At 37.5% G+C, this 13,572-nt stretch overlaps 1 protein-coding gene across 1 annotated transcript in view; it reads left to right on the top strand.

The window, feature by feature from the left end:
* The window catches only part of MDGA2 (MAM domain containing glycosylphosphatidylinositol anchor 2), a 920,428-nt gene that overhangs the window by 891,015 nt on the left and 15,841 nt on the right, over positions 1-13,572 (top strand). Inside the window, exon 15 of the mRNA XM_069596115.1 lies at positions 12,088-12,218. Within this exon, the coding sequence (XP_069452216.1) occupies positions 12,088-12,218 (131 nt within the window). The remainder of the gene's footprint in view (positions 1-12,087; positions 12,219-13,572) is intronic.

Genomic DNA, 13,572 nt, shown 5'->3' with positions numbered 1-13,572 from the left:
TCTCCTGCAGCTCCTGCATTGGCAGGAGGCTTCTTTACCACTTAGCCACCTGGGAAGCCCTGGTCTCGCTCAGTCAGAGTCAAAATAAGGGGCTGCTTGGGGCCTTCTAACCTAAGTGTGGCCCCAAGGGTACTCAGAAGGTCCCTCCCAAGGAGAGGGGTAGGACACTGAGGCACAACTGGAAAGGCGTCGAAATCAACTGCTGCTAAAATTGGCAAGTGAGAGGTCCAGTGAAATAATGAGTGCAAGATTTTCCATTGATACCAGTCACAGTGCAGCTTTTAGAGGAGAGAGACCCAGTGTGAAAAATTAACACAAAGTAGCTCCTGTATCAATTATGAAATTGATTTTCTTAGCTGCCATGTCAAGGACTCCCCAGGGCTCTTCCATCAAGATAGGCAGCTGGTTGGGAGGAGCCACCAGAATCCCTGGGCCACCTCAGTCATTCAGCATGGCCATCTCCAGAGTGGGCACCCCACTTCTCCTTCCAGACTGAGGACAGTCCCTCTTCCAATGATCTGTTTGTTTTGCAGGCTGGGCATGGCCCAGGGGACTTTTTCTGGCACTCTCAGGCACTGGGGCTGGTTAACATGCATTGTAGTAACAGCATTCCCCCTTGTTGGTCTTACCTCCAGATGGATAGATGGACTTTATCGGCCCCCTTGGGTTGTCCTGAGGTTGCAAGGCGTGGCTGACAGCAACAGTTATCAGTTGTGCATGAATGCTGTCTTGTCTTTTCTCTTGTTGGTTTCTCTCTTTCTCCTGATCTTGGTCTCCATTATTAAATACCCTAAAGGCCACATCTAAGAGCTGGGGCATGGGTGTTTGTGGGCCATATTGTAACTTTGGGCGTTTCCACCCAATATGAGTGGCAACCTGGCTAATAAAATGCTCTCCCAGCAGAGAATGACCTTTGGAAATGGGGGATCTGAATGCAATATATTGGCATATTATCTAAATGCCTCCACAAGCCACCCATGAAAGAGGGCTGGATTTTTTTCCCCCTTGGGTCACTCCTTTAACCTTTTCGTATTTAACTCATTTTTCGACACACTTTCTCATGCCTTCTAATACACATTGGATCATGTGCTTCTTGACTTCTGTTCCCTCCCAAGAATTATGATTCCAAAAGTGTTCCTGACTCAGGACTACATCTCCACTCATAGCATAATGTTCAGATTGGACTCTGGTAAGCTGATCAGCATGCCCCTAGCTGCTGTCCTGATTCTCTGTTTTCCTCAGGGGTGTAGCAGGTAGACAGAGCTACTTGAACATCTTCCAAGTTAAATCATAGACCAGGGTGAGGGCATGAAACCCTTCAGTAAACTTACTAGGGTCTTCAAAAATTGACCCAGTTTCTGTCTGTATTAAGTCAGTTAAAGTGAAGGTCATGTGTACTCTAATTGTCTCTTTGCCATTTGTCACTTCCTTAAGAGGGCATAATTTCCCTGATCCTGGGTGATAGGAAGCCCCACTGTAACTTACCCCGGCAGGACTAACTTCTGTTTCTTGGGGTAACAGATGGTATGGAAGGACATAGGGAGGTGGAGTTTGGGATCGGTTGGAGGGACTGGGAGAAGTAGACAGCTCCAGAGATGTAGGGATATTGTCAGGAACAGGAAGAGCTAGGTTTCCTCCCTGGAGAGATGGAAGAGCTTAGAAAGAGATCATCTAAAATGTCAGGAGAGACTTCTGGTTTTCCAGGTTTTAAATTATAAGAGCTGTGTAGGGCAGTATTTTGGTAAAGGACCATGAAGGCCTGAAGGTAGGGAATCTCACTCCACTTTACCATCCTGCAGCAATAAAGATCCAATTGCAGAATGGTTTTATAATTTAGAGACTCATTTTCAGGCCATTTTCTCCATTCCTCAACTCATGCAAAGGCCAGGCACTGCTACAGTACAATTTAAGTTCCTCCTTTTCTAACTCTTTGATTTAAGAATTTCCAGTTCTTAAGGAAACACTCCAGAGATGTTTCTTCTGGCTTGGAGAGGGATCCTCCCATGTTGAGTAACTTGAAGCAAGAACGAGAGAGTGCTCCTAGAATGAAATACAGTGTCCTGGAAACATTTACCAAGAGGTTTTAACCTGAAGGGGTTCAGAGCATCCCCTAAATTCCCTTTGATCCCTATGAGGTTTCAAGCATCCTCTCCTCTCTCATTGATTTCTGACAATATATCTGGCTCCCATGATACCCTGTGCAGGGCACCCAACCCAGAATGGCCAGAGAAGGGCTTTTGAATGAGAGTAGACCAGTTGCCGGGACTTGGAGTGATCCTTTGTCTATAGAGTTTATGTCCTATGGTAATTCTCCTTGTTTTGGAGTTTATTCCTTGTGCCTGAGCAACTACAAAGTTTACAATCTGGGCTTCTGGGCAGTGGCCAGCCTAATAGGCTGTCACACATACGTGGTCAGGGAGGTCTCCTGGCTTTGAGAACGAGAAATATGTGGTCTGGGCAGGACTCAGCCTCCTCCCTTAACTGTCCTGCTAGTCTCATCTTGGAGTTTCAATCAATAGGAAATGAATCTCCTATCACTTTACCCTGGTGGGAATCATCTACCTCCTACCTCAGTTTGAATTTCTTCTATGGGGCATTTTTTCTGGTATGATTTACCTGAACCATGTTTGGTTATATCACAGGATCTTCACATGTGTGCACTTGAATCTCTTAACCAAGATGGATTCTACTGAAGAGACCTATGGGTAGACTAACATCAGTTAGCATTTCTCCCCTTTTGACCTCCAAGGAGACTTTCTGTTTGTGTGTAATTAAGGAGGTCTCCTGACTTTGAAAATGAGAAATATGTAGTTGGGAAGGGCCCAGTCTCCTTTCTTAGTTTCCCTGCTATTCTCATCTTTGATTTTGGGTCTACAGGGAATAGATTTCCTATGACCTTACCCTGGGGGTGGAGAGCATCTACCTCCTGCCTCAGTTAGTCCATGGGCATTCTTCTGATGCTGGGAAAGATTGAAGGCAAAAAGAGGAGGGGGCAGCAGAGGATGAGATGTTTAGATAGCATCACCGACTCAATGAACATGAGTTTGAGCAAACTCCAGGAGATAGTGAAGAACAGAGGAGTCTGGCATGCTGCAGTCCATCGTGTTGCAGAGTCAGACATGGCTTAGTGGCTGAACAACAGTAACGTTCTTCTGATGGGTTTGTGGTGTGTAAGTAGGAATCAGTATCATCAACCTTCCGGTCTAACTGGTCTGGGGTCTACATGCTTGTAATTGTTCATTTCTCTTCCCTGGAAGGGTTTCAATATCTGGAAATAGCTCAAAGATATCTTTGTGTGTATCCCTTAATGGGGAATCAGGACCTTACCTCAAGGCTGCTCTTCACTGCTTATTTCTCCTTGGTCTCACATCCCCTCCCTTCCCTGATTAACAACAGCTTGAATCTGCCCACTGGAATTCAGGGAAGGACATGGAGGCTGAATGAAGGCTGTTTTCTATAATAAAAGAAATGAGGGGACACAGAAATACTTTATGCCCAGGAGCCCTACAGGGCCCTTTGTGGTCTCATTAGGGTCTTAGATTCACTCATTTCTAGTCAGTAGGGTGAGTTCAACATGCTTTGTGCCTGGTTTAGAGAAATTTAAATTAAAATTTGTTATTTGGGATAACACATTGCTGAATAAAATGAAAGTCAAGATGTAATATACATGTACACCTGTGGCGGATTCATGTCAATGTATGGCAAAACCAATACAGTATTGTAAAGTAAAAAAATAAAATAAAATAAAAAATAAAAAGATATAATATACAGCAAAAATACATGACAAGCCCATGCCATGGGTGAACAAGGGAGAGAACTTCTAGAATAGCCAAGTTAAGGTAAAGTTTCTAAGGAAGAAAGGAAATGTAAGCCATCCTCTAAGAGGTAAGTGTTGCTGAATACAAGCAAGTTCATGTGCCCTACAGAGAAGGAGGCCAAACAAATCCAAATATCAGTTTGTAGCATAGAAAAGTTTATTGCAGAACAGACAAGGAGAATGTACAGCTCAAGCTAAAAAGCCCAAACTCTCTGAAGGTGTTCAAGGAAGTGTTTTATAGGCAAAATTTGGGGTGAGGACTGCAGGGTGTGAGACTTTCTTTTGATTGGTTGGTGGTGAGGTAATGAGGCGGTGCTCCAAGAATCTTGTGCTCAGCCTGGTGTTAGCATTCTCCGCTTGGGTGGTGGCCTTTGTTCCTGCAGAAGAATTCAAAGATATTGTTATGTATATTTCTTCAGGAGGACCCAGGACCCTGCCCCATCATTGCACTACTGTTTCTTGACTGTTCCTCCATTGCTTCTGCCTTTCTTCACTTTTCAGATTAGCAACTGTTTGAATCTGCCCTTTGGTAGACCCAGAAGGTCTAGGACCCTGAAGCCTTGTTCCTATAAATAAAAAATGGCGGACTTGAAAAGGATTTGTACCTGGGAGGGTCCCATAGGGTCCTGTTCTTTTTTAGAAGCAAATAGTGACCAAATCTATAATGGTCTCTGACATACATTACAGAAATAGAAAGTCTTATAAAAGCTATGTTTTAGTAAAAATTTGGATACTGCTATAGAGGTTCAACTGGATACAAGAAGGCATGGTAATGACTGCCAAAAGTAAACTGACTTTTAAAATTTAAGATATCATTTCAATTCTATATTTTAAAAAATAATAATGAATGCATGCAGCTGTTTCTATTCAGGCAGAAAATAATGATTTTATAATTTCCCATTTTGTCTGTGTGTATAATACAAATGAGGTTACCAATTACCTATCAATAGACAAAGCTCTTGCCTGGAGCTAGATGATGTTGGCACATCTTGAAGCTCAAATTAATGAGTCTCTATTACTGATTAGAATGAAAACATAATTTATATGCAAGTGATTCCCTAGGCTTTGCAGTAAAGCAAGCTAGAGATTATATGAATTTGGTAAATTCAAATATCTATTTTAAAAGAGTATGCCCATTATAGGATATATATTTAAATTACTTATCTAAAATATGTACAAAATACTTATAGTAAAATAATTAGAAGCAAGTTATGTTTAGGACTTAATGAAGGAAGAGAACTTGGTAATAGTAATTATAAATAATATTTAAGCAAATTATATTTTATACTGCAGTTTCTATGAAACAGTACTAAAATAAGGATTGTGTTGTTGAATAGCATCAGGAAGAACTCCAAAACTCAGGTCACAGCTCATGAGATATTACAGCATTTAGGTCGTTTAGTCTTTCTGACTGTAATCCCTAAGCATGAGATAAACAAATGTGTCCTAACCCTGGCCTCTGACTCTTAAAGACTGGTGACCAAAAGATAAGAAATAGGAAACTCAGAAGAAAAATACAGTTAAGTTGTGCTTCAGTTCAGTTCAGTTCAGTTCAGTTCAGTCGCTCAGTCGTGTCTGACTCTTTACGACCCCATGAATCGCAGCACGCCAGGCCTCCCTGTCCATCACCAACTCCTGGAGTTCACTCAGATTCATGTCCATTGAGTCAGTGATGCCATCCAGCCATCTCAACCTCTGTCGTCCCCTTCTACTCCTGCCCCCAATCCCTCCCAGCATCAGAGTCTTTTCCAATGAGTCAGCTCTTTGCATGAGGTGGCCAAAGTACTGGAGTTTCAGCTTTAGCATCATTCCTTCCAAAGAAATCCCAGGGCTGACCTCCTTAAGAATGGACTGGTTGTATCTCCTTGCAGTCCAAGGGACTCTCAAGCATCTTCTCCAAAACCACACTTCAAGAGCATCAGTTCTTCGGCGCTCAGCTTTCTTCACAGTCCAACTCTCACATCCATACATGACCACTGGAAAAACCATAGCCTTGACTAGACAGACCTTAGTCAGCAAAGTAATGTCTCTGCTTTTCAATATGCTATCTAGGTTGGTCATAACTTTTCTTCCAAGGAGTAAGCGTATTTTAATTTCATGGCTGCAATCACCATCTGCAGTGATTTTGAAGCCACAAAATATAAAGTCTGACACTGTTTCCACTGTTTCCCCATCTATTTCCCATGAAGTGATGGGACCGGATGCCGTGATCTTCGTTTTCTGAATGTTGAGCTTTAAGCCAACTTTTTCACTCTCCTCTTTCCCTTTCATCAAGAGGCTTTTTAGTTCCTCTTCACTTTCTGCCATAAGGGTGGTGTCATCTGCATATATGAGGTTATTGATATTTCTCCCAGCAATCTTGACTCCAGCTTGTGTTTCTTCCAGCCCAGCGTTTCTCATGATGTACTCTGCATAGAAGTTAAATAAACAGAGTGACAATATACAGCCTTGACGTACTCCTATTCCTATTTGGAACCAGTCTGTTGTTCCATGTCCAGTTCTAACTGTTGCTTCCTGCCCTGCATACAGATTTCTCAAGAGGCAGGTCAAGTGGTCTGCTATTCCCATCTCTTTCAGAATTTTCCACAGTTTATTGTGATCCACATAGTCAAAGGCTTTGGCATAGTCAATAAAGCAGAAATAGATGTTTTTCTGGAACTCTCTTGCTTTTTCTGTGATCCAGTGGATGTTGGCAATTTGATCTCTGGTTCCTCTGCCTTTACTAAAACCAGCTTGAACATCAGGGAGTTCACAGTTCACGTATTGCTGAAGCCTGCCTTGGAGAATTTTGAATGGTCTGGTGGGTTTCCCTACTTTCTTCAATTTAAGTCTGAATTTGGCAATAAGGAGTTCATGATCTGAGCCACAGTCAGTTTTGCTTACTAACTTCAAACTTCAGACTTGTTTCATGCATTACTTAATGTATGAAAATCCTTGGGGATGATTAAATTCACACCTATTGATATCTGGTGCTTACCAAAGCATAAACACACTGCCTCTGAGCATTTAAAGTTACTTTTTAAGGGTATTAACACAATCCATTATATTAACTTCAGAATTTTCTTTCTATAATACTATAAAAATGGGCTGAATCAGCTTTGCTGAATCAAAGTTCTCTTGAATAGCTTTATTCTGTTTCTCAAGCCCTCACTTTGTTGACCAAGATGATCTGTACATAAATTTAAGTAACTTCTGGTACTGAATTCCCATTTATCATTTGTCTATTAATAGTATTTTTTGTCATCAGCTCTAAAATAGACTAGTGAATCAATAATTTGTCTTTATTGATTTGGATAATGGAATAGACATTTACATTATATTTGTAAGAACTTATTTAAATCAATTATATTTCTAGTGTCTTTTGTTATAACAAAAGTAATACTTGCTTTTAAATAAAATCTAGCCATAAAATCTATTCAAAAATTAATTCAAAATCTAGGATAATTCAGATCTGGCCTGTTTAGACCTAAGAAAAGTCTTTTCACATAGTACATATTTAATAAATATAAATAGAAATAATCCAAGTTTGAGTTTATATTACATAGGTAAAAATAAAATGTCAATAAAAAAGTGAACATGATCATAGGCAAAACATATACTCTGAGATAAAGTACATTAAATATTGATATAATAATTATTAGTGATATAGTAGTGGTGAGTCATATCTATTAATATGTATATTATTTCAAAAGTATGTATTTATGTAAGTAAATTATAAAAGACATAGAGTAAACAGTGCTTGGTTAGCCTAATTAAAATGAATAGACCTAAAAAGGATATCATCATTTTATTAACATTTAAGAGATATTTCTGTGTATTGATTTGGTGATGGGATTGATTCCTTCACTGCAATCAAAATAGCAGGCCATGCTACCAAAAGAAATAAGACTTTGTATAAACTGTTATTTCACTCACTGCCATCTATTTACATTAGTACTTCATTTACTAAAGTATCCAGTGGTAATTTTTTAATGTATGGAACAAGTTGAACTGAATTGGTAGCTTAGGGGGAGCATCTTTCATTTTTTTACACGCAAGCTATTGAAAGACCTCTACTGGGTAAAAAAGCTAAAGTGATACATTTAAGAAATACAAAAAAAAAAAAAAAAAAATTAACGTAAGATAACTGATACTTTCCTTTCTGGAAAAGCAATGCAGTTTAAGTAGAAATCAGTAGAAATGATCTTAGTTCAGCACAGTTATCATTGTTATAGCTAGAGGCAGGCCATGGAATTGACAAGCAGTCCTTTCCTGTTTAATCCACACAGACTATTTCACTACGTAATTTTCAAAAGGTATTTGCTACATAACACTTTGTTCATCCAAAGACAACAGGTTCAAAAAAGTATCACTTTAATGTTTAACACAGTTTATTTTTATATGGGCATGATTTCCTTGGGAGCGCTCCCCACTGTGGATTTATGTTTAAAAATAGAATGCAATTCCACCACACAGAAATACGTGCTGTGGTGACTTTTCCTTTTGGTATACGATTGCGTATCTGATGCACAAGGGACCACCACCAGCCAGCAAGAAAAGCTGAGCCTCACTGGGTGTCTAGCAAAGATGAATTTAGAAAGCTACTTCCTGTTATAATAGCTCACTGAGTATAGGGGAAAAGCCCCAGAAAGTTCAACTCTTAAAAGCCTCAACAGTATAAATGCTTTTCCATTTATTCTCGATTGTTGAATCATTATATAGTAGTGAAACCTCACATGCACCTGGCCTATAGCTTTAAATTTTAGAGGAGGAGCTAACAATCCACACCCATGCTGTGCATATAAAAGAAGCCCCATTAGTGGTTTTAGGGAAAATGCCACAGGATTACTTAGAACTATTTAAGAAGAATAAAGAGGAAGAAGATAAAAAAGAGAGAAAGAGAGAGAAAATCAGGCTTGATCCCACAGTATAAAAAGAGGCTAACATGTACACAGTAAAATAAGCACATATTGTCAAAGAAGAATTACTGACAATTTATATTTTCAAGAAAGTGTAAAATGAAATGTATGAAACAAAAGACGATAAGAGTGATACAACAGTGGAACAAGAAAAGAAGGAATTAGATAAAGGACCAAAATAAAGGGGAATTTGATAAGATCAGAAAAGAATGTAACATCAGAAATAATACAGCTGGATCAAGATGATATTAGGAGCAGAAGGATAGATCCAGATTGTGAAAAACGAATCAGTACTGTACTATGAAGGACAAGCCTGAGATTATTTCTTACACTGATGGAAAAAGATAGAAGATGATAGATTCTGAAGCAAAAAGTGAACATGCAACATGGAAAGAAAAAACAAGAAAGGAAAGTGGATATTATTATATATAAATATAGATGCATTACTTCTAAAGGCAATACGAGAAATTGAATCAAACCTAATAAGAAAATAGTAGTCTATTACAAAGTTAATCCTGTAGTATACTCATAGTTCAACATTAAGAAATGTATACTGATGTAATCTATTGCATTGAGAAAGAAATAGAGAGGTACTATTTGATATCTTGATAGATAAAATATACTGAAGATAATGTTTGAGACTATTTATGGTTTATATACTATAACTAATTTCAATTTCCACAAAAAACTTATGCTAGTTACGCTCATCATCATTTACCAGATGAGGAAATTAAGGCAGAGAGATTAAGAGACCACGTCAAGCTCATCCAGTTAGAAAGTGAAAGTTATGATGTAAAGAATGCAATTTTTTTATTGTTTAAAAATTAGGTGTTTGTATTTATTCATTTGTGTATAATATGAATACAGGTGGTCTTATGAATAATAATTAGGCAAAATTGCTCTAAAAATCTGAAGGATAAATTACTTTATAACATATAATTTTACATAAGCTGTGCTCATCTCACACACTAGCAAGGTGGTGCTCAAAATCCTTCAAGGAAGCCTTCAACAGTATGTGAACTGAGAACTTCCAGATATATAAGCTAGATTTAGAAAAGGCAGAGGAACCAGAGATCTAATTGCCAACATCCATTGGATCACTGAAAAAGCAAGGGAATTCTAGAAAAACTTCTGCTTCTGCTTCATTGAACTATGCTAAAGCCTTTGACTGTGTGGATCACAAAAAACTGGAAAGTTCTTAGAGATGGGAATACCAGACCACCTGACCTGCCTCCTCAGAAACCTGTATGCAAGCCAAGAAGCAACTGTTAGAACTGGACAAAGAACAACAGACTGGTTCCAAATTGGAAAAGGAGTACTTCAAGGCTGTATATGTCACCCTGCTTATTTAACTTCTGTGCAGAGGATATCATGAAAAAAGCCAGGCTGTTTGAAGTGCAACCTGGAATCAAGATTGCCAAGAGAAATATCAGTCACCTCAGATATGCAGATGACATCACCCTAATGGCAGAAAGTGAAGAGGAACTAAAGAGCCTCTTGATGAAGGTAAAAGAAGAGAGTGAAAAGCTGACTTAAAACTCAGCATCCTAAAAACTAAGATCATGGCATCAGGTTCCATCACTTCATGGTAAATAGATGGAAGAAATATGGAAACAGTGACAGACTCTATTTTCTTAGGCTTCAGAATCACTACAGATGGTGACTGCAACCATGAAAGTAAAAGACACTTTCTTCTTGGAAGAAAAGCTGTGACAAACCTAGACAGTGTATTAAAAAGTAGGGACATCACTTTGCCAGCAATGGTCCGTATAGTCAAAGCCATGGTTTTTCCAGTAGTCATGTATGGATGTGGTAATTGGACCATAAAGAAGGCTGAGCAACGAAGAATTGATGCTTTCAATTCTTTCAATGAGAAGACTCCTGAGATGCCCTTGGACTGCAAGAGATCAAACCAGTCAATCCTACAGGAAATCAGCTCTGAATATTCATTAGAAGGACTGATGCTGAAGCTTAAGCTCCAATACTTTGGCCATCTGATGTGAAGTGCCAACTCATTGGAAAAGGCCTTGATGCTGGGAAAGATTGAAGGCAGGAGAAGAAGGGGATAACAGAGAATGAGATGTCTGAATAGCACCACCAACTCAATGGACATGAACTTGGGAAATCTCCAGGAGATACTGAGGGATGCTGAGGCCTGCCATGTTTTGTATCTTGGCTGAATTGATGCTTACACTATAATATATATTGATCAAATATTACTGACTTGTGCATTTAAAATGAATTTTATTGCATGTAAATTATACATCAATAAAGCTGACTTTTTAAATTGCATCTATTAAAATACTGATTGCCTAGCATTAAGATACCAGATTTTAAAACTCAATGGGTTCAAATTCTGCCTCCGCTATTTTCTTACTGTATGATATAAGGCAAATTACTGAATCACTCTAAGTTTTCTTATCTATAACATGAGGATAACAGTATTAAGTACTTCACAGAATTATTGAGAGGATTCATTTCTTACCTGAAGTGTTCAACATATCATATTATTATTATCATCATTACTGTTAGTACTATGTGCAGGAGATGAGACTGTTGAGATACAACAAATCATGAGACAAAACCTGTTTTCATTTTCTCTTGAGACAATTCTTTTAGGGAAAAAGAGATGTGGATGAAAAGTAAATTGAAAATGAACTAAGACTGATGTTAACTGATGATAAAAAAATTCCATAAACTTTGACCATTACGGACAGTACATGATTACATGCTGTATTTGTTTTCTGTTGACACTGTACAAAAATTACCACATACTTCATGACTTAAAACAACCACATGTGTCATCTTAAAGTTCTAGAGAACAGAAATTTAAAATGAGTACAATGGAGCTAAAATCAAGATGTCGGCAGGGCTGCTGTCTTCGAAGGCTCTAGGGGAGAATCTGTCTCTTTGTGATCTTTAGCTTCCAAGGGCTGCTTGCATTCAGCTTGTGGCTCCTTCATTCATTTTTAAAACCAGCCGTGTTGCATCTTCTCTTTCACAGGACCTTCTCTCCTGCATCAAGTCTCCATCTTAGAAAAAAAGATAGATGTGATTAAACATAGGGCCCACTGAGATTATTTGAAATAATCTTCTTAATAAAATTCTTAATTTAATCACATCTGCAAAGTCTCTTTGCCATATAAGGTAACATTCAGAGGTTCTATAGATTAGCATGCGATCACCTCTGGAGACCCGCCATGTATGCCAAGTGTCCTAAGAGCAAGACTGGAAATGAGAGAGGAAGAGAAGAGGAGACACTGGAGTATTCCATGAAATTTCATTTTTTAAAGTTTACAAGCGCTCAGTTAAGGAGAAACAAGTATGAAGCCAGAATAAATACACAGAATAAAATTATATTGTTATTTTTAGGTGTTTTAAATGTCTATCTACGTTTGAAAGGACAGACAACAATAGAGAATCCACTGTGGTCTTCAAGTGGGAACAAAGGACAACGATGGAATGAGGCACATGTTAATATATATCCAATTACTTCATTTCAGGTAAGAAAAGAACCGTCATGTCTGTGGATAGGTTGTTGCACCTGAGCATAACGTTAAAGGCAGAACTTGAGCAAAATTAGAAAAATAGTATGTAAAAATTCTGATATAAGCATCACAAAAATTACATGATTGTTTCCCTTTAGTTCTAAAAGCAGTGTTATAAAGAGAAAATGCCCTTTTCTTTTATTAAGTAACATCTCTCAAGTAATATGTTTGAATAATGGTCTATCTGAATTCAAGTGATTTGCCTGGAGACAATGTTATCCATTTCTATAAAATCATATGTGTATATTTTGTTACTTGAAGACAAACAACATAGATTCTTATATAACAGAAGCTGGATAATCAATTCTCAATCTGAATTTTACTTGATGGAATTTTGTATGCTTTAACAAAATGTGTCCCTTTATCATTTTAGTAATTTATTACTTTGATTTTCAATGTCAGAGAACTTTAAACAAATTGCTTTTATTTGTTTTTATGTAGAAAAGAAAGGCTTAGATAGGATTAAGAGAAATAACTAGTTGCAAATATATAATAAACATTTTAGCATTTATACTAGTAGTCATCATGGCTAGAAACAATTTATCATGAAACTGTTTTAATGAAGAAAATAATGTAGTTTACTGATTTTAGTAACTTTATATAATATATGTGTTTTATATACTCAGGTTGAGGTTTTTTTTTTTTTTTTCATACTGGAGAGTTCTTATTGTATTTTATGGCATTTAGTAAGGGTATGGAAATTCAGACAGTGTCAATTATGCTAATTTTTAATTAGTGGAATACTCTTTTTTGGTAACCTAATCTATAAAGTTGTAATGATTTTGATTTAGAGACTGCATTACTAAAACTCACCAAGATGATAAAAATGCATTCAGTTGTTCACTCTGGTAAAGAATAATGGAGTAAGTCTAGTTGATTATCTAAAAACACATAAAAGCAACTCAAATCATAGATCCTAATAATTTTTTTCTATGAAAAAGAATAAAATAGTAAAAATGGAATATATGGCAGCATATTATTAAACCAAATTAAACTTGGGAAGATGGAACTTCAAAGCATTACTGATAGAAGTAACCTTAATATTAAAATGTGCATACCTCTATAGGCATCAAAAAAATCTTTCTAAAAAGACATATTTTTCTTTCTATATCACTGACTTAATTAATACAAAATTATTAAATCAAATATATATACTTTAAGCATTTAAGGGAATAGTTATATTAATGTTTCCTTCAGAGTAATTCCTTGTTGCTATAGACGTTGATTTAGTCAATATTTATTGAGTACCTCCAAGATAGGTTTCCCTGGTGGCTCAGCAGTAAATAATCTGCCAACAATGCAGGAGACT

The sequence above is a fragment of the Ovis canadensis genome, chromosome 7, assembly GCF_042477335.2.
Source record: "Ovis canadensis isolate MfBH-ARS-UI-01 breed Bighorn chromosome 7, ARS-UI_OviCan_v2, whole genome shotgun sequence".
Taxonomy (NCBI): Eukaryota; Metazoa; Chordata; class Mammalia; order Artiodactyla; family Bovidae; genus Ovis; species Ovis canadensis.
Note: the sequence above shows the minus strand (reverse complement) of the source record. Positions and strands in the feature narration are given on the sequence as shown.